The following is a 27319-nucleotide window of genomic DNA, read 5'->3' on the forward strand; positions in this document are numbered from 1 at the left end:
CAGGAGAATTGCTGCAAGTTCAAGACAAGCCTGGGCTACATAGTGAGTTCAAGGACAGCCTGAACTACATAGTGAGACCCTGTCTCAAAAACAAAAAAAAGATTTTAATTAAAAAAAAATGATAGGAAATAGGGAGAGGTAGACCTTGTACCCAATAGGAAGGGGACCCACAGTCGGAGGTTGTATCAGTCAGTGCTCATAAGGTAGGCCATCCACAGAGTCAGGTGTGGAAGACTACAAAAAGCTGTCTGCACAATAGAGATGGATCCAGTCAAGTTCAAAGGCCTGTAATTACAGGACACTGTAATGTCCTGTGTGAGTCTGTAACAGGAGGTGGAAAGGTCTGCGATGGAAGGCTGAAGCTTCTGCACTGGAAGGCTGAAGAGTCTGTGCCGGAAGCTAGGAGACAATGTACAAGGTAAAGGTGAAGACTAGAGCTCCTCCGAAGAAACCGAAGCAGCCTTCCTTCTTTATTTCCCTTTTATTCCATTCAGGTGACAAGCCTACCCAGGGTGGGTCTGCTGTCTTCAGTAAAATCCTTGCAGCCAACACCCACAACTATGCTAATTCAATTTAGTTGGGCATTTCTTACTCAAGTTGACACAGTAAGTTAACTGTCACAGAGGGAGGGAAGGAATAGAGGGGAAGGGAAAATTATTATTATTCATCTTTTTAAGACTGACAAGTGTTCAAACCTCGTGAAATCTCTCCATTTATTTTTACACATTTGTTTGAATATATTTTGATGTTTGTTTCATCTAACTTATAAAGGTCTTACACAAAGAAATACAATATTATTGTACCCTTATACTCACTAAAACTATGGTATTTGATTTTCCCCCCTATTTCACTGTGCTTTACCTCTATTTTTCCCTGGTTTAAAGGCAGTCATTTGACATAGCACTTGTTTATAAACTTATTTGTAAGTGGATTTGGAAACAAATGGATATCAATTTTAGATCTGATTCAAGGTAAATCTTACATTATTGTACCTACATAATTATGCATAAACACATTGTGCTGCTTGAGAGTTCTCCAGAACTCTTCCAAAAAGCCTAGTGTTTTGGAACCCAGAGGTAAAAGACATGCCCCTTTCCTTGGTAAATTAAAAAATTATGTGAGTTTTAAGGCAGCTTTTGTGTCACTTTTAAATATTTTGTAATAAAGTTTTAGTTACTTGATTAAAGTACAGGTATCTCAGTTTATTGGTCAGGAAGCACTTTGTAAAGTTTGATTTTATGTGCCTATCTATAGCCCAGTCTTAAACCTAAGTATAAAATGTAGCAGTGTCTTTAAACATTTTGTAATGTTAATAAAAATGTAATCTATTATTTAAATAAAACTAACCCATCAAGGGATTAGTTAAGCCAGAAAAAAGTAACACTTTTTCTAAAGCAACTTTTAAATAACATATTTAATTTTATATTTAATTAATAGTTGTCCCTAGAAATTTTGGAGTTTTATATATGTTAAATTTAAGAAAATCTTTTTCTGATATTTTCATTTCCTTTCCCCTAACTAAAGCTTTTATTTTAAACCCACAGAGTTAAAAGTTTCAAAAGAAAAATTCGATCTTTTTCTCCTTCATTGTTTATTTTGTATCACACTTGGAGAATAAATGACAAAAATTGCTTTTGTGGAAAGTGGGCACGTGAAAGTAACTTAGTTGGTTGTGAGATAGTGGACCTCAGAAATGAGAGATGTTATAAGTGTTTTCATTTAGGTCATGGTCCTAGAAAATTTTTCTGGAATAAAACTTTGAGCCCAGGATTTCGTCTTTTTCACTGTTGTATATCTACTACATATAGAGCACAAGGTCACTAAATATTTGTTTGATGAACAGAATAAATGACAATCTTCACTTCTGATTTTAGGTGCGATACCTCGAAGAAGAGAGACCTTTTGCAATTGAGCAAGTTAGTGGAATGCTGTTGGCCAAGCTTAAAGAAATCGCAGAAAATGCTTTAAAGAAACCAGTAGCTGACTGTGTGATTTCAGTAAGTTTTACTTCAGTAAATCATATTTTCCAGTGTATTCATATTATATAGTAATATATTTCTTCCCTTTATACTTTCATCTCTTATCTAGTAAATAATCTAAATTAATTTAGGATTTTTCCTTTTTAAAAAAATTAACTTCTCTGGTAAAAATATAGGATTGAAATTCCCATAAAATCATTGTGATAATCAGCAGATCTAATTATGTGAATTTTTAGGGCTACTGCACCCATCACTTATATAAGAATCTTACTAAGTAGCACTTAACTTCCCACCTCCAAGAATTTTAATATTTTTGGTACAGTATGAAGTTCCCATTTGGGAATCTGAGGTTTTTTATATTCTATGTCAGAAAAAAGTTCTTTCTTTAAAGATCTTTAACAAAACAATTATTTACCTAGCTTGTCTCTTGAAATTCCACTGAATATTGTTAACTAGTATTTAATTTACATAATGTATTAATATGGATATTAAGTCTTGTGTCATCAGAAAAAAAATTTTTCTTTGATGAAATATTTAAGTAAATCTATTACCTCAAACTAACTTTATTTTTTAAATATCAGGTTCCTAGCTTTTTTACTGATGCTGAGAGAAGGTCTGTACTGGCTGCAGCCCAGGTTGCAGGCTTAAATTGTTTAAGACTAATGAATGAAACTACAGCAGGTAAGCACGCTACAGTTTAGAGAATTACTATCAGAAAGTTTGTTTCTGTCTAATAATAGAATTATTTTAAATTCTTGCTATGTATTGGTTCTTGTAAGCTTGTTGCTTTGGAGTAGAAGATTTTGGCAGAAGTTGAATATGTCTTGTTGACTATAAGAGTAGTTACTATTACAGACTTACAGATGAGTAGGGCATTAAAAAAACCAACTTTACAAAAAGTGAATTTACTTTTAAACTAATAATTGTATTACTGTACTGTGTATTAAAGTATAGTATCAGAGTAACTTATCTCTTGTTTTCCAAGTAATTGTGATACTAGAATTAACCTGATTCTGTTTTCTTACACAGTTGCACTAGCGTATGGAATTTATAAACAGGATCTTCCCTCGTTAGATGAGAAACCAAGAAATGTAGTATTTATTGATATGGGACATTCTGCCTATCAGGTCTCAGTTTGTGCTTTTAACAAAGGAAAACTTAAAGTAAGTAAATAAATGATTTGCTACATTTAACTTATTAAGAGCACAGACTATCTAGAGAACCTTAGTACATGGGCTTTAACCTTGGCTCTGCCCCTTAAAAACTGACCTTGAGCAAGTTTCTTAACCTCCCTAAATCTTAATTTCCCTGTCTGGGGATAATATCAGTAACTATCTCCTAGAATTTTTTGAGGAAAAAGTGAGTTAATGTATATAAAATGCTTGGTATGCCTAGCATATAATACCTGCTATAATATTTCTTAGCTGTTTTTACTGTTTTTCTTGAGGTTTTAAATCAGTTATCAGGGAGCATAAATAATCTTACAGGAAATGTTTTCTAAAATGACTCCTCCTATTATTTAGAAGTCTTTCTAGGAGTCCTAATTATAAATTTTCTATAATATAGCACGTCTACGTGTTTATGTTCTTATGGTCTATATTTAGTTTTATATTCATTTTTACTATTGTGAAAGTGTGGATTTGTCTATACTTATGCTCTCTCCACATACATTATGAGTAGCGTTTACTGAGAAGATAACGTGCTTTGGTTTATCCAACTGCAAGAGCCTTTGTCCTACAGTTTTATATAATAACATCTATAATCAGAACATTAAAGAGAAATGACTCAAGCTGAATGCAGGGGAGTTTTGGGTTTTTAAAAAATTTTTTTAGTATAAATGGGTTTACTCCTTTGCCTTTAGCATTACATTTTAAAGCCCCCCCCCCTTTTTTTTTTGGTTTTTTGAGACAGGGTCTCACTATGTAATTCAGGCTGGCCTTGAACTCACTATGTAGTCCTCAAACTCGTGGCAACCCTCCTGTCTCAGCCTCCTGAGTGTTAGAACTACAGGTGTTTGCCACCATGCCCAGCTAACACACATAATTTAAAGAGTATTTTTCCCTTCCATTTTAGTAGATAATAGTGCAGTAACATAATAATTTTTAGATCACGGAGGTTTTCAAAAGTCTGTTAAAGACTATGGGCCCTTTGTCCCAGAAGAATGCACACTTGCACTAGTCACATACCAAGATAATTTTAGCATTTAATTTTAGATATTACTGGACTTCACAAGCAATTGATTCATTGATTCTTCACGCTAGTCTGTTGGGAAGACAACACACTCACACTTGTGCTCACATCCTATTGTGATATTTCTCATTCCCCATACCCTCACAAATACACATCATCTTGTGAAGAAAGGGCTGATGAACCACATCAGCAGTGGGATTCATTTTTTTGTAGTGACTATATGTAGCCATTTTACCCTCAAGAGACTAGATGTCTTGGTCCACAGTGTTGAAGTTCTGGGACTTATTTATCTCTTCTGTATAACTATCAGCTGGGAGCCTGTTGTTTAACAAGCTTATTTTTTGTTTGTTTTTTGAGACAGGGTCTCACTAAGTAGTTCAGCCTGGCCTTAAACTCTGTGCAGTCCAGGCTGGCCTCGAGCTTGCAGTGATCCTTCTGCCTCATCCTCCCGAGTGTTGGAATTATAGGCATGTGCCACCATGCTTGGCTCCTCAAGGACCTTATTTAATTCTATCTCTGTGTTTGTTTGTTTTCTTTTTTGCTGTCTCATGTATTCTTCTTTTTCTCCCCCCTCCTTTGAGATGGAATCTCATATTGCCTAGCCTGGGCTCAAACTGTTGATTCTCCCATCTCAGCCTCCTGAGTATCTGAGATCATTACTATGCCTGGCTTCATGTAATCTTTTAAGTTTCTGTAAAAATAAGCCAGAGTTTTATTTGTTTCTTATTTTAATTAATAGTTAGCAAGCCTAATTACTGATCTGTCTACATTGAACATTTACAGTACTGTAATCTTTTTTTTTTCCCTGTGGTACAGCGACTGAACTCGGGACCTTGCGCTTGCGAGGCAGGCAGCAGATCCACTGAGCTAAATCCCCGGCTACAGTACTTTAGATTGAATCTTTAGATCTACTTTTTAAAAATGTTTTGTTCTTGTTCATATCTTAGACATGTTTCTTTACTCTCTTAAATTGGTTTTTAGTACAGTGTAATTGTGGAATCAAAGAATATGAGATAATGAAGTTGTAATTTAATTATTTCAAAATTAGAATTATTCTTGAAGTTATGATATATAGATCTGTAACTATAAAGCATATAACTGAAAGTAAGGAAATGTGTTAGGTAAATGTAGGTGATAATATAACTCTGATTCCAAATTTGTCACCACTGTGAGTTATTCTTAGGTTTGTTTTTTTATTATCATATTAGAGGTTTTGCTTTTGCTTTTTAAATCTATATTTCTGAAAATTCAGTTCTGCTTTTTCAATTAAACAGGTCTTGGCTACTACCTTTGACCCATATTTGGGTGGCAGGAACTTTGATGAGGCTTTAGTAGACTACTTCTGTGATGAGTTCAAGACCAAATATAAGATAAATGTGAAAGAAAACTCTCGGGCCTTGTTACGTTTATATCAGGAATGTGAAAAACTAAAGAAGCTAATGAGTGCAAATGCATCAGATCTTCCATTGAATATTGAGTGTTTCATGAATGACCTTGATGTTTCTAGTAAAATGAACAGGTACCATGTATATTTTCAGTTCGAAAAGTATTTGTGTATTTTATAATGTTTAGATTTCATCTGATTCTTTTTTATGCTGGTATTTTAGAAGCTGTGCTCAATCTTTTATCCCAAAACAGTGTTTTTATTTCATTTTCTCACAGGGCTCAATATGAACAGTTATGTGCTTCCCTCTTGGCCAGAGTTGAACCACCTTTAAAAGCAGTAATGGAACAGGCTAGTAAGTAGAAATTTCTGTCAAAAGTGAACTTTGTGGTAAAAACTTCATTTTCTTTAAAAGATATTTCTCGGGCCCGGGGATTTAGCTTAGTGGCGCTGCACCTGCCTTGCAAGCACAAAGTCCTGAGTTTGATCTCCAATACTGGGGGAAAAAAAAAAGATATTTCTTATTTTTAAGAGGATATTAAATTCTTTATTCATAAGCTAGGGCACTGGAAATCTGGCTTTCTGAGATTTCTTTCTTGAGTATTTTATTGTTTACATCATAAAGCTTATGGTATTTCTATTTGGAGGTGTTTATATTCAGATTAGAAGATTGTAAAATGAAATTAAAGTAGAAATGGGGAAAGACTTTTAGTAATCAAAGCCAGACAGAGTGGCACATGCCTATAATCCAACCTACACAGGAGAGTAGCCTGGGAAGCTCACCAAGACCCTGTCTCAAATAAGAAATAGGAAGTATAAACTACTACAACCACTATACAAATCAGAATGGAGATTCCCCCTAAAACTAAAAGCAAAAATTTCATTTGACCCAGGTATACCTCTATTGGTTATCTCCCTCAAGATTAAAGAGTTAAAGATATCATATTACGGTGATACATGCATACCTATGTTTATAGCACCACAATTAATAATAGCTAAATTTTGGAAACAGTCTGTATGCCCATTAACAGATGACTGGATAAAGAAAATGTGGTATATATACACAATGAGGACTATTCAGCCTCATAAAGATAAATTTTAGTCACTTTTAGGAAAATGAATGATCTTGACACCATAATGCTGAGTGAAATAAACCAAGTACACAATGTTAAATATTGCATGGGTTCTCTTATGTGAAAATGCCAAGATAAAAATAAAGAGCAAAATAAGAGAGAGATGATAGGGAACAGGTACATAAACTTTATGGAGTTGGGAATGGACCTGGGATGGAAGGGAGGGGAAGATGGAAACAAGAAGAGAAACTAAAAGTGATTAAGATGTGATGTATATATACATACACATATATATATTTATATTCATTATATATATGTTATATATTTATATACATAAATTCCCCAAGATGATTGTAATTATCATGTATCAAACATTTACCAATAAAAATGCACATTTTAAAAAGGGCTGGGATGAAATAAAAAGGGCTGAGACTCAGTAGTAGAGTACTTATGTAGAATGTATAAGGCCCACCACACACAAAAAATGGTTTTAGTAACCAATTAAAAACACTTTTGAGTAGAGGTTTGTGAGGTAAAAGAAAACTGAAGGACTCTAAAGAGATTTTTTAAAATTCAGTAGGTCCCTAATGTCTCTCCAAGAATCTGGACCAAGTCCAGTGCCTATGGCATAGACAATATTTATTAAATTTGGAGTATTTTCAAATTTTGTTTTTAATTGTCTATTTTATCTTCTTGTGTGCATATTAAAAAGTCCACCTTTAAAAAAATACTTTCTAGCTCCCAGAGTGGTGGCACACACACCTGTAATCCCAGCAGTTGGGAGGCTGAGGCAGGAAGATCACTGGGAGTTTGAGGCTAGCCTGGGCTACATAGTTCAAGGTCAGCTTTAGCTACATTGCAAGATGCTGTCCCAACCCTCCCCACCAAAAAAAATTTCCAAAGCCTACTGTTCATAGACTTTTCAAGACTATTATATTTTTCTCATTGAAAAATATTTTATTTTTCAGACTTACAACGTGAAGACATAAGTAGTATAGAAATTGTAGGAGGAACAACGCGAATTCCTGCAGTGAAGGAACAGATTACTAAATTCTTTCTTAAAGATATAAGTACCACTTTAAATGCTGATGAAGCTGTTGCAAGAGGATGTGCATTACAGGTTTTTCTGTGTCTTTATATTTTGCTAGAAGTGGTGATAGGTCTAAAGTACCCTTTTAAATATTCCAATCACCTGTCAATAAGCCAGAGTAAACTGAAATTATTCCTAGTACATTCTTGTATCATTTTATATTTTAAACTATAATAGGATTTTATATCTACACTGAAAGAACATTTATTTTATAAATTCTTGGAACTGTGTCCATTTAAAATTCTTTTTGGAGATTTGAAAATGTTGTTACATTAATTTTTATAAGGTCACATAAAAAATTCTCTGGCTCTTAACAAAAAACAGGAATTTTCTAAATCTAACAGTTTTATTAGAAGGACTTCATTAAGTAGTTCAGTCAGGGTTAAATAAGGTTGTATCTGTTGATTCAAATATGGTATACTTCTTATTTTCAGTGTGCAATTCTCTCACCAGCATTTAAAGTGCGTGAATTTTCTATAACAGACATTGTTCCCTATTCAGTCACATTAAGATGGAAGACCTCTTTTGAAGACGGAACTGGGTGAGTTATTTTTAAAATTGGTTAGAGCTTATCATAAATCTTTAACCAATTTAACCTACTTTTTCTGAGTTTGAGTCATTTATACTTGTTAAAATTCTGTCAAAGACTTCAAAATAAAATGTTAGAATGTAAAAATGATAGAAACTATGATGGGCATATTTATAAGTTCATATTTTATTATAAAAATAAAACATGTTTGTTTTAAAATGAAAATTACAGAATACAAAGGTTAAAACTTGAATATCTGTATTCACCACACCCCAACTTCCTTAGCCCATTTTTACAGAGGTTACCATTTTTAATAGGGTTATCTCTGCAGGCCTTGTCTTTGAATGTCCATAAATAAAAGCATGCACCTATTTAGTATATACATGATCTTACAGCTCCACTGCATCTTGCTTTTAAAACATTTTTGTATATTACCTTTCCTTGTTAACAGATAATAACTTTTTCAAGTTTGGTATGCTGTAATAAACTTAACCAAAATAGTATTAACTCATAGTTTTGCTATTTTAAGTGATGTCACTGGAAACATATTTGAGCATATATCCTTGTCCAGTTGTGTCTGGTAAGCAGTAAAAGAGTAGAATTGTTGACCTAGAGTATGCCTGTTAATACTGCCAACTTAAAGTCAGAAAAAAATTGTTATAATGTATATTTCTGTAACATTCATGAGATTACCTGTCATGGTTCATTTTCTCCTTCACTTTTAAATGTAACATATGGATAGTAAAAAAGAATTTCTTATTATTGCAAACTTGAAATCTTTTGTTGACATCTACATTTCATTCACCATGCCCTACCCACGACTGAAGTACCTTGCTTCCCTACCAAAATCAAAATTGGTGTTTGAATATTTTACTTGCCTTCTTTTCAGCAGTACAGCCTGTGAAGTGGCTAGAGCTGTAGTTACATTTTGAAGTTCCTCTCAAATTTTTGTTCTGTGTTCTATATATCAATATCTCCAAGAAACTGAGTTTCTGAAATTGTACAAATTTCAAAAATGTGGATTATGAGCTTTATCTAAATGACTTGTAGAGCATTTGAATGGCTTGTTTTAATGTCAGTTTTGAGGCAAGATGAGTATTATTTTGTGAAGTTTAATTTCAGTTAAACGTATAAGTGATCTAGAAAAAAATCCTAAGAAAATGTATGGGGAGCTAAATTGAAAAGTAAGTATATCTTAATGATTACAGTAAAAAAGATGGTATTTATTAGGCTCTTGACAATAAGGATGGGGGAAAAGGTTCATAAATGTGAAGATTTTTCACACCTTGTATAGTTAAGTTAGTAGGAAAAAAAATAAGTAGGATGATGATATATAGTGGTAAAGAGTAAGTTTATGGGCCACTATAAACAACAGTCATAAATCATTTCTGTTAGTGTTTGAAGAATTTTAATTTGTGTGGGTTTAAAACTTCTTATATTACAAAGTAGAAAATACTTCCAAGGACATCATTTATATCAACTAAAAATTTTAAAATATCAATAGTAAAGTATCAGAAAATATCCCTATTAGGAAGTACACACTGAACTATTTAGGGTGAAAGAAGAATAATGTATGTACTTCTCTCAGTTGGTTCACAAAAAATACAGATAGTTTGTGCATCCAAGTGAGACAATGAGTAAAATATTTCAGCAAATTTAGATAAAAGATACACAGATGTTCCTTGTCCTGTCTATAGTTTTGTACCCTGTGTAAATTTAAACTTATTTCCAAATAAAAGGTCTTTTTAAAAAGGTAGCTAGAATTAAAGAGGGTTACATATGGCAAGTATTTTTGGAGGTTAATGGGCAGAACCTGGTATGAGGACCCTGCATGTTGACCTTATAATACACATACTCTCAGGTAATGTTTGTTTTTAGTATTATAGAATTGTTTCACTATTGTAGACATTCTGAGAACTTTGAGCCAGAAACTTGGCAAAATGCATGTTTGTAGCGAAATCAGTGATTGTCTTTTCTTACATTTGTACATAGATATCTTTGTAATTGCTCTTTGTGAATTAAAGATGAATGGATTCTGTAATTAGGTTCATGAGCAGCTTTCTATTGTGTTTGAGTGTCATTCCCACTGCATTTTAGGGAATGTGAAGTATTCTGTAAGAACCATCCTGCCCCGTTCTCAAAAGTCATTACTTTCCACAAAAAGGAGCCATTTGAACTAGAAGCATTTTATACTGACTTATTTGAAGTGCCTTATCCTGATCCAAGAATTGGTAAGAAAACTCAAGAAAAAATTTTTCCATAATTTTTTGGCCTTTTATGAATAATATATAGAATCAAGGAAACAGTGACATTTCAGCTAAACTAGCCCTGGATTTTCTAAGAAAGAGTGTGCTCATTTTATTTCTAGAATAAGTGCACATAATTTGAGTATTCTTAATTCATTTTGACTTCTATACTTAAAATGCTCTACAATTGACCTAAAAAGTTTGTGAGTATATTTTTGATAGGAAACTCAAGTCAAATTGTACTACCATACTAACTTCTAATTTTGAAATTTGTTCACAGGCAACAGCTATAATAAGTATTCTTGGATTAATCTGAAAGTGAGAACAGGAGACTATAATACCCATTTAACTGAGTAATCATTTCAGAACCTGTAAAACAAAATACGATTTTATAGCATTTAAAGAGAAGCAGTTTTTAAATTTTAAAATTGTCTATATACTGATAGATTAAAAAGGAGACTAAAGGGCCAGAGATTTAGCTCAGTGGTTTTGCCGCCTGCTGCGCAAGCGCAAGGACCAGAGTTCGATCCCCGGTACCAAAAAAACCCAAAAAAACAAAAGAGACTAAATATTTTCAAGTACATTATTTAAAGCAGAAGTTATTGAAAGTTATTTTAGTTCACTAAGATTGCTGTTAATCAAACAGTAAACATAGAGTCTGCCAAAAAAAATGTATACACACTTAAGTAGTTCACCATACTAATAAATGTCTGGAAGCTAATGGCTGCCACTTTGAGCACCTCTTGTAATTGTAGAGGGCAAAGGTAACCTCTATTAATCTCATGATTTCTCAATAAATTTAGTATTAAAATATTTATAAAGTTTTTCTTTTCCTATGTATACTTTTTTTTGCAGACTCTGTATTGTCTCAGTTATGGAAGCTAGAATTCTGAAATGAAGGTTATCAGCAAGTGTGGTTTCTTCTGAGGGCTATAAAGGAAGGATCCATTCCAGTTCACTCTCCTTGGTTTCTAGATGCCCATCTTCATGTTTTCATGACATTCTCTCACATTTGTATATGTCTCTCTTCAAATTTCTCTTTTATAAGGACACCAGTCATACTGAATTAGGGCCCACCCTAATGATCTCATTTCAATTTAGTTACCTCTTTGAAGATTCTATCTTCATAAACACTCACATCCTGAGTTACTGGGTGGTTAGAACTTCAACATATGAATGTTGGGATGTTGGGCTACAACTCAAAAAAGGTCAGCCAAATTTTTTACTACCCAATTTCTTTGTGTGGTAGTCTCTCTTTTTAATTTTTCTTAGGAATCCAAAAATGTTTTTTAGTTTATTTATGCATTACCAGGATGATTATAATTTGTAAATTTAACACCAAAAAGGTAATGCATATTCTGTTCTCAAGTTCAGGAATTGAATTTTATTATTTTGGTTTTAGAGTAGCATCATACACCAACTGTTTTTTTCATAGCATTGATGATTTAGGGCAAGTTACTTGACCTTTTTGAGTGTTAATAACAGGTTTGTTTGAGATACCCTGGAAAAAGTGCATGCCCCATAGTAATTTTAATCAGGATCTGATCACAATTTTGCATTTATTTGCCATCATATTTAGATGACAATCCAAATTATTGAATAAAAATTGATACTGATCAAAGCTCTTTTTCCTTAAGGGATCTTTACTATTCAGAATGTTTTCCCACAATCTGATGGTGATAATTCCAAAGTAAAAGTAAAAGTTCGTGTTAACGTCCATGGAATCTTCAGTGTGGCTAGTGCATCAGTAATTGAGAAGCAAAATTTGGAAGGGGATTATAGTGATGCTTCTATGGAAACAGAAACTTCATTTAAGAGTGAAAACAAAGATGATGTGGTATGTAGAAATCCTATCACAAGGCTCCTATGACTATGTATATAGCATTTTAATCATAACTGGTACTTTTATTAGTTGAATATGTTAATTTCTGAGGTTTTGCTTTGAATTTCTGCTGTATGATCAGTGTGGACTTTATTAAAGAATAATTCTATTTAAATACTCTTCATGTTTCACACTGTATTATACTTTTTGGGGGCTTATGTGACTTAGCATTATGGAGTATGTGAGTTTGAAATCATCTTAAGTTCTTTGTTTCCGTTAAAGCAGTGTATTTTATTAGTGCTTGATTTTTAGCCTATAGCTAAAACCAGTTCAGATTAAATTTTGAACTATACACACATTTATTTCCTGTACACACACATATTTTTAAACTGAAAATACATGTGCATGATTTAATCCCTCCTGCCCCCGCCCCAGGGTTTAGTTAGGGAATGTCTGTGACAGTTCAACAGAAGAGTTCTGTATATTCTGTAACAAGCAAATGTAGACTTTATACTTTTTCTTTATATAAGTTATGTGATACCAAGTTTACTTTGGGCATAGGAATGTTATGGGAACCTGATTATATTTCATTGCATAAAATTTATATGTGTTTTCATCATTTTTGTGTGTACTTTGTATTGTTAATGGCATTTGATAAATTTTTTTTCCAGTCCCAATTTGGAAATCTGCCCTAGACTTTTCATCTATTTGTGCATATTAAGAATGGGTTTTCAGCCTAAGGATATAGCTCAGTGGTAGAGTGCTTACCTAGTGTGCTCAAGGCCCTTGGTTTAACCTCCACTACAGAAAAAAAAATAAGTTTTCAAGCCAAGCACTGTGGCATGTGCCTGTGTGGTCTCAGATACTTGAGAGTCTGCTGTGGAAGATCACTTACACCTGCTAATCCAAGACTACCCCGGGCAATATGGTGAAACCTATGTCGAAAAATATCGGGGGAATATGATTTCTCTGTTCTTTGAAGGGTGTCTTTTTGTTTTTAATAAGTACTGTATAATCTTTTCTTTTAACTAATCAAAATTGAAGCACTAGCCTATAATGCACTTCATTTAAAAGATCATGGCATCTTTTCCATGCTTCCCATGTATCATCACGTCATTCTTTACTTGAATTGAGGAAGAGGAAAGTCCCAATCTGTTAGTGAAATAGTCAGTTTTTCATAAATTAACATGCAGATGATTAATGAAAAGTTACTTTTTAAAATTACAATTCACAGTAGCTTGCCGGGCATGATAGCGCATGTCTCTAATCCCAGGACTTTGGGAGGCTGAGACGGGATTGCCATGAGTCCAAGGCCAGCCTGCATTGCAAGTGTGACCCAGTCTCAAAAAAACAAACAAAAAATCATAATTCACAGTAATGTATGTCAGACATGTAAATTTAATCCATTAATATTTATTTTTACTATATTTGAAAGTACTCTATGCCTTTGAGGACCAGTTATTTGTAACCATTTCACTTTCTTCACCTTTTTATTTTTAAGTATTTCTTCTAACTCTAATTTTGTCTATATAATGTTAGTGAACCCCTGGGAACAGGAAGTAAAGTAAGAATACTATGGTACCCACTAGTGTAACACCTACCTCCTGTTGCCCTTAAAATTTCTTACTTGCTGCTTCTGTTAGTCGGTGGACTGGAAATCCAGTTAACCAGTATTTTAGGATAATTTCTGGATGTGAACCTAAAAAGACTTGCCTGTGAATAAAATACATGGATTAGTAAAGCAGTCACTCAGATACTTGTTTTGGGCTAGTGTTTTGGGATGAAGTGTTTCGGGTTGTCTAGAACATTTCCAGGTAGTTAAGGTTTTCATATAAGAATTTCCAGATAGAGGACCGGGGATTTAGTTCATTGGTGCCACCGCCTGCCTCAAAAGTGGAAGGTCCTGAGCTTGGTCCCCCCGCCAAAAAAAAAGAATTTCCAGATAAGATATTTCTGCATACTCCTATAATTTTATATAATCAAGGAAAAAAGGTAAATAATATTATAGACCATATACTTAGCATTTGTGGTGAGTACATTCACACATATATTATTTTAAATCTCTACTATAGCTGATAGAATAGGTGCTGGATAAGTTGTTGTTTATTTCCTTATCATTTCTAATATAAGAGCTAATATTAGCACCTTGTGTAGAAAATATCCTGTGTACTTTATTTCTTAATGGGTTCTCTGTTGGATTTTTCTCTTTAATTCTGTATCCAAAGGTTTAAAAAAGGCTTAAGGCTTAAAGATCATTTTCTTTTTTCTCCCAAGCATGAACTAGTTCAGAATAGACTATGGAAACTTTACATTTTAGAGGGGAAAATAAGAAGGTAATAAGTTGTTAATACTCCCCTTACTCTAAACATTGCTGGCTCTGACGTAGTAACAGCCTTTTTCCCATGAGAGTCAATTTACAATTTTTTTTATTTAAAAAACTACTTTGTTTTTTCATTAAAAAGTAAGATAGCTTAGATTTTCCTGAAAAAATATGTCTACCTTTTAGTATAAGAACATCTCAAAAAATTGACACCTTTCCTATTGGTGTATATTAATATTTGGGCATATTAAGAAGTTATCACATCTTAGACTGTGTGACACCAGAAACCAAGGAAAGCATTCTGTTCATCATGCTAATATGCCACTACTTTAACTGTTTCCTAATTACTGACCATTTGAGGGTTTTTATGTTTTTGTTTTTTGGTTTTGTACCAGGGATCGAACTCAGCACCTTGCGCTTGCAAGGCAGGCACAGTGTCGCTGAGCTAAATCCCCGGCCCATATTTAAGATTTTTATCTTTTTATCTACTTTTTAATTCAGAACACTTGATTATTTATGTGTAGTAAGGACTCTTCTAGGCATTTCAAATACAGTAATAAACAAGATAGAATAGGTCCTTATACATCTGTAACAAATCCTAGTGGAAAAGGCCAGGCAAGAAAGTAACAAAATAACATATAAAGAAAATGAATGGGGATGTGCAATGGGAATTATCTGTTATAGTGACGAGGAAAGCCATGTAGGAAGGAACAGGGTAAGATAGCCTGAAAGACCAAAAACGCATTTTGAGGATAAGGAGGAGATACTTAGTTGTCCAGGCAGAACAAATAACAAGCACAAAGAAAGACCAGGAGACAGGAAGCCCTTTATTCTTGTAACAGAACAGTAGCTGGTGTTAGTGAAGGGGACACTTAGCAAGAAAAAAATGAAATTGAAAAGGTAGATCATGGAACAAATCAATTAAAGCCTTATACTGTAGTTCACAATAATGATTCTGGATCTTATTCTCAAGTGCTTTTTATTTATTCAGCAAATAATGATGAGCACCTAAAATGTGTGGTTGGATATGGCAGGGAGTTGAAAGATAGTTTCAACTCTCCCATGTTTAAAATTAGAGAAGCCAGAGTCTGTAGTCTCTTCTATTAATTTCACCACTATTGTTAATGCCTTATTAAGATGATTTTTAAAAATTATTAACAAATTATTACATACACATTTATATATATATATGTATAAATTATAAAATTGCAATTATCTACTTTTAAATATATACAAAATTGGAGCTGGGAATGGTGGTGCATACCTGTAATCCAGCATTCTGCAGGCTGAGGTAGTAGGATATGAATTGAGGGCCACATAGCATAGTGAGACCCTCTCTCAAAAAAATAGAATAATAAATCAAATCAGGATGGGTTAATTACTGCAAATGATAACATTTTATATTCAGCCATGGCAGTAAACATAACAGTTCTCAGAACCAGTACATATGTGACCTAGGTTGTTATTCCTAGTAGCACAGGTAGGCAGTTGCAACTACATCATCCTACAGATCATTTCAAGGCATGACTAGCCAGTTGGAATGGTCATACTATGAACTGTTTCAAGGAAGGAATACAAATCCTGATTGCTGCCTGAAAACAATCTACTGATTTTCTTCTGGTAAGATAAAACACAATTTTAAACTTGCAGAATAAGTGGCAATAGCGTGTAAGACAATATGAGACCAATTTTTTAAACAAATGCTGGCTCACAAATCCTCTTGCTGGCACTGAGGTTAATACAGGATACAAAAAGACATTACCAACTACATTAAGTGGTACAGAACAGTTAGATTCTAAATGTAAAAAGGTTATAGAAATACCTTAACTATTTGGGTTTTTTTTGTACATAACAAAAACATACAAATATATAAACAATAGAAAAGTTCTTTGAATAAATGCAAAATGAAAATTGTAAACGATTAAGCATTGTGACCATTTGACAGCATTTTTCTTTAGTAATACATAAGAGTTTGGGCTGGGGATTTAGCTCAGTGGTTTCACTGCCTGCTGCGCAAGTGCAAAGACCCAAGTTCGATCCCCGGTACCAAAAAAAAAAAGAGTTAATACACAACCCCAACTCATTATCACTTGTTTTTTTTAACTTCTTGTCCATTAACAGGGTTTGGGGAGGTAGAAGAGTTGGAAGGAAGAAGCTAGAATATCAGAAATAATTGTTTTAACTACAAAAAATTATCCTCTAATTTATTTTTCTCTTTGGCACAAATGAACATGTACTAAAGATAGGTTTTAGGTATTACATATTTACTTAATTCTAGTTATAACTGAAGATGAATAATATAATTTATTTCGATTCCTGTATTTAGGCTTTCTTTTTTTAAAGAGAATAGCAGTGAATAGGATTAAAAAGAGTACAAAAAATGTGTTACTAAAGATGGTTTGCCAAATGGATAGTCAATTTGGGGATTTTTATTGGTTAAAAGTTTCTTTTTTAGATATAAAAAACCTTAAAGGTTTACCTCAGAAACTACTCTGCCAGTTTTGTTGAATTTCCTTCAGTATTTTATTCCATTTAAAAATATATAATTGAATTGTTCAAAACAAATTTTTTCTCTTAAATTTATTTTCCAATGTTAAGTTCTTTATAAGCATTTTTTATATCAACTTGAACAGGTGTTTTATAAAACAGCTTGCTTTTATAAATCTTGATTTGTAAGTTTGAGGACAGCTTTCTGTATTTTGTAATTATTCGGTCACGAGGCAATGAAACAAGGTTTATTCGCACAACATCATATAGATCTTTTTATTTTCCTTACCTGTTAATCTGTTTGTTGTTGTTAGTCTCATTGGAAAAATAAGCCTCTATTGTGTTCATATATCTCAAAACAGGCTTAAATTCTAAGATGCAGTTTAATTTTTTTAAAAAGAGAGATGACATATATTAGCAGTTACATATTTTCTTGCTAGGATAAAATGCAGGTTGACCAAGAAGAAGGAGGCCATCAAAAATGTCATGCTGAACATACCCCAGAAGAGGAAATTGATCATACAGGAGCCAAAACAAAGGTTTGGTTTACTTTTTCTGTAATTGGGTCTTGCAAGATTGGTATCTTTAATTGATATATTTGCTCTGTAACACTTGTTCTTAATATACTTGATATATTAATTGATAATGTGAAATAAGAAGAAATGGTCCAAAGGGTAGGGGAAGTGGGAGGGGCAGGGGAAAGGAAAGAAGAGAAAGGAAAACTTATGAGAAATGGAAAAAAAGAAAACAAAGTCTTTGTAAATAGGGAAGGGTGGGGGGGGTGAAGGGAGGGCAGGGAATGGGGAAAAATTAAGTGAAACATATCATGTAAAGGTACAAGTTCTCAATGAGAAATGTAAATATATTGTATACCTAAAATGTACCAATAAAAGAATTTAAGGAAAAAAATACTTGATATTTTCAGTCTTAATATTGTAGAAAAGTACAGAAATCTCTATAGCTAGAATAAATACATTTCAGTGTTTTAGTACACAGGTTTGTAAGCAGTAAACCTTCATAGGACAAATAAAGTTGGGGTTTTTTTGATAGGGAAAAAATACTTTCCAATAACTTTTTTTCTAATTAAAATCATAAACCTCCAAGAAAATATGCAATGGAACAAGCCAATTGAAGGAAAATTAAATTTGCAATGCCCTCCTGTATCACAGAATTAACCCCTCCTTAACATTTTCCTGAATATCATATTTTTCTTTGTGCAAAAGTATTTTAAAATACAAAAATTTAAATGATAACTGACTTTATTATTGAGAATAATTATAATACTGAGATAATCACTACCAGTTAAAGAGGAGACAGCCAATGTGGTAACACATGCCTGTACATAATCCCAGCCCTCCTGGAGTCTAAGACAGGAGACTTACAAGTTCAAGCCCAGCCTGGGCAAAATTTAGTAACTCTCTCAAAATAAAAATGGGCTGGAAATGTAGCTTAGTGTAGAGGTTCTGAGTGAACTCAGTACTACAGGAAATAAATGAGACACCCTGCCCCAGTCACTCAGATAAGTGTAGCTAGAGATTTAAGCCATCATCTTCAGCAGATTTTTCTAAGATGCACAGAGTACATTCTGTACAGGTTAGCTGTATGGATTTTTTTCACAGAGGTTTCAAATCCTAGGCTCTAAAATTATTATTTTTTTTATTTGTTTTTTAGCAAACTATTTATTGGTACATTTTAGATTTACATAATGATAACATTCATCATAGGGAATTTGTACCAGTACATGTTGTATCTTGCTTGTTCTAAAATTATTTTTAACCTGAAACTTGTTTCTGTAAAATTTGCATTTTGCCCAATTTTTTTTGCTTTTATTCAATTTTTGTTTTAATACCTTGAGAAACAGTTTACATATTATAGAATTTACCCATTTAAATGTAGAATTCAATGAGTTTGGGTATATTAAGAGTTATGCAGCCATCACAATTTTAGAGCATTTTCATCACACCAAAAACCAGTCTTATATTCATTAACAGTAATTCCCCATTTCCCTAAATGTTCTTCCTATGAACCCTAGGCAACTAGTAATCAACTTCTATCTCTATACTTGTTTGTACTGGGCATTTCATAAAAATACATTTATGAGCTGGGCATGGTGGTACACACCTATAACCCCAGCACTTGAGAGTCTGAGGCAGGAGGATTTCTGTGAGTTCGAGGCCAGTCTCAGCTTCATAGTGAGTTCAAGGACTGCCTGAACTACACAGTAAGACTGTCTCCAAAAACTAAAAAAAAAAAAAAAAAAAATTATATAACCATCTTCTTTCACTACGCATTGTGTTTTTAACATTCATCCTGGTTGAAAGATGTATCAGTATCTCATTTCTTGTTTTGGCCTAATAATACTGCATTGTATATCACATTTTATTTCTTAGTTCATTTTAAAAAAAAAAATAGGAATAACACTATTAAGAACAACCACATACAAGTTTTTGTGTACGGGTGTTTATTTTTTTAGCATATACCTAAAAATTAAGAGTCACATAGTATCTCTGTGTAGCACTTTGAGGAACTTCCTAGCTGTTTTCAAAAATGGCTGTAGCATTTTAGGAATTTATGAGGGCACCAGTTTCTCCACATCTCTTTATCAATGCATGTTACAGTTTTGAATTGTATTTCCAACCCAAAATCTTTTATGTAGGAAGAATTTATCATGCATATATCAGTATTAAAATAGTATTTTAGGGGCTGGGGATTTAGCTCAGTGGCACTGCTCCTTGCAAGTGCAAGGTCCTGAGTTTGATCCCTGGTACCAAATAAATAAATAGATAAAATAAAATAGTATTTTAAGTTAAAGTAGATGGTAGTATTTTATTTGACTTTTTTAACCTTGAAAATCACTCATTTTTCAGCTAGTTTTAGAAATTAACACTTCTCTTTCACATTTGTTTTGCAGCCAACTCCCTCAGACAAACAGGATCAATTAAATCAGACCATTAAAAAAGGAAAAGCCAAAAGCATTGATCTACCTATCCACAGTAGCCTGTGTAGACAGCTGGGCCAAGATCTTATCAACAGCTATATTGAAAATGAGGTATATAAATCTGAGTTGATGTTGAAATAGGTAGTGTAAAGTGCATTGTAATATGTTGTACAAATCAATAGTTAACTCCAAAGTTTGGGAAACTATCCCATAATTTCTAATGAATTATTAAGCAGATTCTCTAAGCTGTATTATTGTCATATACAAGAGGTTTCATCTTAGTTATATAAAAACAGAGTGAGCCTTAACTCCCTTTTATTCTAATAGTAGCTCCCAGCATGTCATATGGGGAAACACTAGCAACTCTTTTTTTTTTTTTATTGTGTTGTGTTTAAAGATTAAGGCTCTCTATATTCAAAATGTTTTCTGACTCATGTTACACATTTTTAAAATCTGTTATCATTTTTCACATTTTTTGCATCTCCCTTCTCCTTACATGTTTAATTTTATAATCTCTAAAAGAAATGAGATTTGTTTCTTTATCAGTAACTGTAAGGAGTAATTTATGTTTATTTTAAAATTTATATGAAAGTGGTAGGTTCTACTTTCAACTGGCATTAAGAAGTCAATGTTCAAAGTGCCTCTTGGTCTACCATGTCTTGTACATTTTTTTATGAGGAGATTTTGACTTTATACTACTTCCATTTTAAGTACCTACCCTATATCATCTATTTATTATTTAAAAGATACATTTTATGTGACTCAAACATTTCTGAAGGTCTGAAATGATTCTGAACTCATGTATCTGGTCTTTTTTTTTTTTTTTTTTGGTACTGGGGATCGAACTCAGGACCTTGTGCTTACGAGGTAGGCAGCAGCACCACTGAGCTAAATCCCCGGCCCTCTGAACTTATATATCTGAAGACCAGTTTTCCCAAAGGAATGAATTGTGGGGAAGCACAGTTGGGGTAGATATTGTATGTGAAATGAAATGAAATTTTTCTTATTTTTAAAGTGTCTTATTTTTCACAAATGTTAGTGCATCATAGTTCATAAAGGGATTCTTATATTTAAGATACATGTTTTATTAAAGGGAATATTTTGTTCAGGAATTATACTTTGCAGATACTATTTTTTTGTTTTTCATTATAACAATTTTTGCTAGCATCATTACACTTTGATACTTTATTTAATCCTCAAAACAAATCTAGAGATAATAGGTAGTGTTAGAGATTTACATTTTACAGATGAGGGAATAGGTATATGTACACTAAATCACCCAAGATCAGAAAGTAACCTTTGGGCTGGGGATTTAGCTCAGTGGCGCCCTGTCTACCTCGCAAGCACAAGGTTCTAAGTTTGATCCCTGGTTCTGGAAAAAAAAAAAAAAAGAAAGTAACCTTTGGATTTGGGTCCAAAGGTCAGCATCAAAACCACTATACTAAATCCCCTCCCAAGGGTAGCCTTCAACACCAGTTATGTGTATTTTATATGAATTACAAGTTTATAAACAGCCCTAGAAGGTAGAATTATATAAACTATCTCTTTCTCTTTTTTTTTTTTTTCTTTGGTACTGGGGATCCAACTCGGGACCTTGTGCTTTCAAGGCAGGCAGTGGAGCCACTGAGCTAAATCCCTGGCCCCTATACTCTCATATTTTAGGATAAGAAAACAGACTTCGTGACTTTCTTGGTTTCTCAAGCTAGAGTAAATAACCTAGGGTTTGAACCTACGTATGTATAATAACATGGTTTGTGTTTGTTTTAACAGCTGTATCGAGATATAATTCACATATAAAACTCACTCATGTACAGTATACAGTTCACTGGGCACAGTGGCATATGCCTGTATTCCCAGCGTCTCTGGAGGCTGAGGCAGGAGGATCATAAGTTTGAACCCAGCCTAGGCAACTCAGTGACTCTGTCTCAACATAAAACTTTTAAATGGGGAGTGGTGAGGACGTAGCTGAAGTGGGAGAAGTGCTTGCCTAGTATGAATGAGGCCCTAGGTTAGATCCCTACTACTGCAGAAATACAAAGTATACAGTCTAGTAATTTTTAGATATTACATTTAAAAATATATTTCATATGTGGAGCATAAAATTTGCCATTTTAGACTATTTATAAATGTACAATTCAGAGGCATTAATTACATTCAGTGTTGTGCAACCATCACCACTATTTCAAAACAACTCCATTGTCCCAGACCTTGTAACCATTAATAATTCCCTTTCCCCTCTTCTCCCAGTATTCAGTAAACTCTACTTTTGCTTCTAGGAATTTTCTTAGTCTAGACAACTCTTAGAAGTTGAATTATAAAATCCAAAGTCCTTTTGTGTCTGGCTTATTTCACTTGGCATGATTTCAGCATTCACCCATATTGTATAGTATATGTTCAAATTTCATTTCTTTTTAAGACTGATCAATATTCCATTGTGTGTGTGTATATATATACATATGTATGTGTATTGTTTATCCATTCACCTATGAATGGACAGTTTCTAGTTTTTAGCTATTGTGAATAATATTGCATTTGATATTGTCATACAAATATCTGCTTGAGTCCCTTGCTTTCAATTCCTTTGGGTATGTATTTGAGTATAATTTGCTAGATAATAGTGAAATTGAGGTCTGGGGATGTAGCTCAGTGGTGCCACACCAGCCTGACAAGCGCAAGGTCTTGAGTTTGATACCTGGTACCAAAAAAAAAGAACAGTGAAATTACAATTCTATGTTTAGCTTGCTAAGGAACCTCAAAACTATTTCCATGGTGGCTGCTCCATTTTATACATCCACCAACAATGTATGAGGGTTTCATTGATGTCTATAACCTCATAAATGCTTAGTATTTTTAAAAATATATTCCCCTTAATAGGTATGAAGTATCTCATTATGGTTTTGATTTGCATTACTCTAACCATATTCTTATGATAGTTAATCTGAAACTTTTTGAACAGGGGAAGATGTTAATGCAGGATAAGTTAGAGAAAGAAAGAAATGATGCTAAGAATGCTGTTGAAGAATATGTATATGATTTTAGAGATAGACTGGGCACAGTCTATGAAAACTTCATCACTCCAGAAGTAAGTAAATTTTGTAATTTTTGTGAGAACTATTTAAACATTTGTTTGAAAATCCTATGAGGCAGGAGGATCACTAGTTGAAGCCAGAACTGTGCAACTTAGAGAGACTGTCTCAAAATAAAAGATTTTAAAAAGGGCTGACAACATAGCTCAGTGCAAATGCCTGGGTTCAATCTCCAGTACCACCTAGGTGGGGGAAGGGGGATGACTAGTATGAATTATATTAATATTGTACCAAATTTGTTATTGTTGTCAGTATTCTTGAGCCCATGTTGGGATGGCTTTGTTATTTTACAAAATTGCAGAAGTATGGTGAGAAACATATTTATGACTAAGAAGCCAAAAAATCTGAAATTAAACTTGAAAAAAACCCTCTTTCCTCATGATTTTGACTTCTAAGGAAAGGATTTGTAATTAGTGTCTCTTAAATGTATAATTAGGACATGAATAAATTGTCTGCAATATTGGAATACACAGAAAATTGGCTTTATGAAGAAGGAGACGACCAACCTAAACAAGTTTATGTGGATAAACTTCAAGAACTAAAGGTAAATCTTTAAAAGTCCTGTGTTATTGTTGAATAAAACATTATTTCCTAAAAATGATGGTATAAAAAGCACAGTGTATTTTTAAATTCATTTTTAATTGACAGGTAAGTATTGCACTTATTTATGGTGTACAACATGGTTTGATAAACACTGTGGTAGCTTGCATTATCATGTACTTTTAGGGGGCAGTTTAAAAGCTTAAAATCTGGGCTGGGGATTTAGCTCAGTGGTTTCACTGCCTGCTGCACAAGTGCAAGGACCCGAGTTCAATCTCCAGTACCAAAAAGAAAAGCTTAGAATCTATTTAACAATTTTCAAATATATAATATATTGCAATTAACTGTAGTTGCCATGCTGTACAACACATATCTTGTATTTCTCCTAACTGAAATACTGTGTTGCTTGACCAACATCTCCCCATTCCTCCCTCCTAACTGGTAGTCAACATTTTAACTGTACTTTTTTTTTTTTGGTACTGGGGATTGAACTCAGGCTTTTGCGCTTGCAAGGCAGGTGTGGAACCACTGAGCTAAATCCCCGGCCCAACTCTACTTTTATGGGTTCAGCTTTTTTACATTTGACATGTGAGTATTTATTTTTCTGTGTCTGGCTTATTTCACTTAAATGTAGTACCCTCCTGTTTCATCCACGTTATCTCAAATGATAGGATTTCCCCCATTTTTAATACTATCTGTTTTATATACATAGTACATTATCTTCATTCATGAAGAGATTCCATCTCTTTACGGTTATAAATAATGCTGTAATGAACATAGGAGGGCAGAAATCACTGCACTGTACTGATTTCATTTACTGTGAATATATACCTAGTAGTGGGATTACTAAATAAGTGTTTTAATAAGTATGTAAGAAATTACTATGTCAGAGGAAATGCTCTCACATTTTGCAAAGTAACCAATGCTATGTGGTAATTGAAATCAAATAATGTGTAAGTGTGATATCAGGTATGTTTAGCAGATAACCAGAATATTACTTTTACACAAGCTATATATATTACTGAAATGTCTTTAAGAGGTGATAAATTATCAACTTGACCACTTCTTATCCATTAGAGGAGTCAACCTTCACCATTCTGATTTTGGGAATGCCACACAGGCCTATTAAATTTTCACATTATTAACTGATGGAGACACCTGACCAATTCAAAAATAGCACCCCTGCTCTTGAATGTCCTTTCACAAATACAGATACCTCGCCACCAGGTTCCCTTTTTCTAGGCCACTGGTACGATTTTTAAGAAAAAATCTTAAAATCTACTTTGCAATTTTCATTTGGCTCCTTTCTCCATGCTTGTTCCACAGTCCCTCTCCCACCTCTTAAAAATAACTTCCAAGATTAGAAGTTTATATTGGAATGATGAGTAGACATTTTAGTTATCCCTTTTTATTGTGGCTCACATTAGTGCTCTAAGGTCTAAGTGAATTATCTGGGGTCTTCCTCAAGTAAGGATTCTGAGTCTAGATTCTGGATGTCCATGATAGCCTTTCCCTGATGCCATTGCTAGTCCCCAACCCAGCAGGTTACACACATGCTAAGTGATGCCATCAGTAACAACTTAGAAGACAGGAAATGTAGCCTTTTAAGGACCATTGATGCTAAGAGGAGAGAGTGCAAAAGGTGTTATTTAACACAAAAGTAAAGAAGTTACTATCCTAGAAAAATTATCTTCATGTCAATAAATTATACCAAAGGAAATAATTAGCAACTAGAAAGCCTAAGTTTATGGCAGCAAAACTAAGTTTTTATATTTTTTCTTGATTTCTAGTCCCCATCTCCCTAAGAGAAAGGTACATATTTTAAACCTTTGCAACAGCCAAGCAGCTGAGGCCCAATAGTAAAAAATGAAAATCTCAGTAGTACCTATAACATGGATTCTTTTGCCTGAAATATGTAAGTAGCCATAGAAATGGATGTTACAGAAATTTTCATGGATTTCTCTTTTTATTTTGTTCGAGATGGCCTTTAAAAATGCAGTACTTGTTCCCCTTTCAAAAATTTTTAAATAGACTATACCAAATGTAATATGGTACTATGGAATAGATAAAGGTAAATCCTTCATAAAGAGCCAAATTTAGAGCCAGGGATTTAGCTCAGTGGCACCACACCTTCCTCTCAAGCACAAGGTCCTGAGTTCAATCCCTGGTACCAGAAAAAAAAAGGACCCAAATTTACTTAATAAGTAGAGCACTATTGTGGATTTGTTTTGACAGATGTACTAAATGATATTAAAACTGGAGAAAAGCACCGACAAATATTGGACTATTACTTCTTTTCACTTGTCTGAAGATTAAAATTTTTGTAGAATAAGCTGATTTTTCACCAGTAATCCCAGTACACAGGAGGCTGAGGCAGGAGCATTGCCAGGAGTTCAAGGCCAGCCTGGACTGCATACCAAAACCCTGTTTCAAAAAGGAAAAGAAAAAAAACAACAAAAAGAGAATGCTCTGTATATAAAGCATTAAAAAGAAAATTAAATTATCCTTCTAATGTGCTTCCCACTCCAAAGTTACACAGGCTAATATAGGCAGAAATACAGGTCTAATATAACTACAGTATACATTTTAATTTAATAATTAGGGCTGGGGATTTAGCTCAGTGGTTCTGACGCCTGCTTCACAAGTGCAAGGACCCAAGTTTGATCCCTGGTACCAAAAAAAAAAATTAATAATTAAATATAGAAATGGTATTCAGTACATGACTAACCATGTTGTGTACATAGTTACATTATTTAATTTTGAAACCAAGTTTAAATATATAAATTATATATGTAGTGTAGTTATCTTTATGGCTTTCTTTTCCTAATAATTTTGTAAAATTTTAGTACCAAGCTATGAAAAAACTCAAGTTTGGATCAGGACTTAATATTTGAGAACAACTAAAGGTTATCATGTAAGTGAGAAAAAGAAATGTGAGTTAGGTATTCTTATGTAAGACTAAGAAAATAGCCACTGGAACTCACTTATTTGTAGGGAAAGAAGAAGGGAAATATTGTAATATTTTCTCTTTATTCATCATCTTGAAAGGGCCAAATAAAATTTTCAGATTTAAAAAATTTCCTTATGTTAACAGAAATATGGCCAGCCTATTCAAGTCAGATACATGGAACACGAAGAGAGACCAAAAGCTCTGAATGACTTGGGAAAAAAGATTCAACTTGTCATGAAAGTGATAGAAGCATACAGAAGCAAGGTACTGAATGAAGCCAGCTCATGATGATGTGTGTGATACCTGAAAAAAAGGGCTACCTAAAAGTGCTCAGTTATAATGTTGTAGTAATTGCTACCAATTTCCAGACTTTTTGTACCAAACTTAAAACTAATTTTTTACTGAAGTATTATTATTAAAGGGTTGATACATTTAAAATCAGTGGTTTTTGTCTTTTAAAATTCCTTGTATGGGCTGGGGATTTAGCTCAGTGGTTCCGCCGCCTGCCTCGCAAGAGCAAGGTCCCAAGTTGGATTCCCCAGTACCAAAAAATAAAAAAATAAATTCCTTGTAGCCACTAAATAAATTAGTCCATTGACAAAATCCATTTTTTTCTTAATTTTTGTGTTTTCATGTAGTAAAAAAGTGACACCTTTTTTATAGGCCTCTTTGAGCTTAAACTCTG

General features: G+C 33.4%; 1 protein-coding gene and 1 long non-coding RNA gene across 2 annotated transcripts in view; one reads left to right on the plus strand and one right to left on the minus strand.

Annotated features, from left to right (window-relative positions):
• Hspa4l (heat shock protein family A (Hsp70) member 4 like) overlaps nucleotides 1–27319 on the plus strand; it is a 62826-nt gene that overhangs the window by 29331 nt on the left and 6176 nt on the right. The window contains exons 4-17 of the mRNA XM_004854956.4: nucleotides 1875–1997; nucleotides 2561–2660; nucleotides 3009–3142; nucleotides 5444–5688; nucleotides 5832–5908; nucleotides 7595–7746; nucleotides 8151–8257; nucleotides 10343–10476; nucleotides 12129–12328; nucleotides 17561–17659; nucleotides 20032–20169; nucleotides 23015–23140; nucleotides 23581–23688; nucleotides 26779–26898. Of these exons, the coding sequence (XP_004855013.1) occupies nucleotides 1875–1997; nucleotides 2561–2660; nucleotides 3009–3142; nucleotides 5444–5688; nucleotides 5832–5908; nucleotides 7595–7746; nucleotides 8151–8257; nucleotides 10343–10476; nucleotides 12129–12328; nucleotides 17561–17659; nucleotides 20032–20169; nucleotides 23015–23140; nucleotides 23581–23688; nucleotides 26779–26898 (1863 nt within the window). The remainder of the gene's footprint in view (nucleotides 1–1874; nucleotides 1998–2560; nucleotides 2661–3008; nucleotides 3143–5443; nucleotides 5689–5831; nucleotides 5909–7594; nucleotides 7747–8150; nucleotides 8258–10342; nucleotides 10477–12128; nucleotides 12329–17560; nucleotides 17660–20031; nucleotides 20170–23014; nucleotides 23141–23580; nucleotides 23689–26778; nucleotides 26899–27319) is intronic.
• LOC110343974 (uncharacterized) lies at nucleotides 273–15971 on the minus strand. The gene is made up of 3 exons (XR_002386244.2): nucleotides 15898–15971; nucleotides 13915–14026; nucleotides 273–399 (listed from the first exon to the last, which is right to left on the minus strand). It is a non-coding gene; the product is annotated as an uncharacterized LOC110343974 (long non-coding RNA).

Source organism: Heterocephalus glaber, unplaced genomic scaffold (assembly GCF_053883595.1).
Source record: "Heterocephalus glaber isolate CG9 unplaced genomic scaffold, H.glaber_assembly_v1.0 deba00001586, whole genome shotgun sequence".
In the NCBI taxonomy this organism is placed as follows: domain Eukaryota; kingdom Metazoa; phylum Chordata; class Mammalia; order Rodentia; family Bathyergidae; genus Heterocephalus; species Heterocephalus glaber.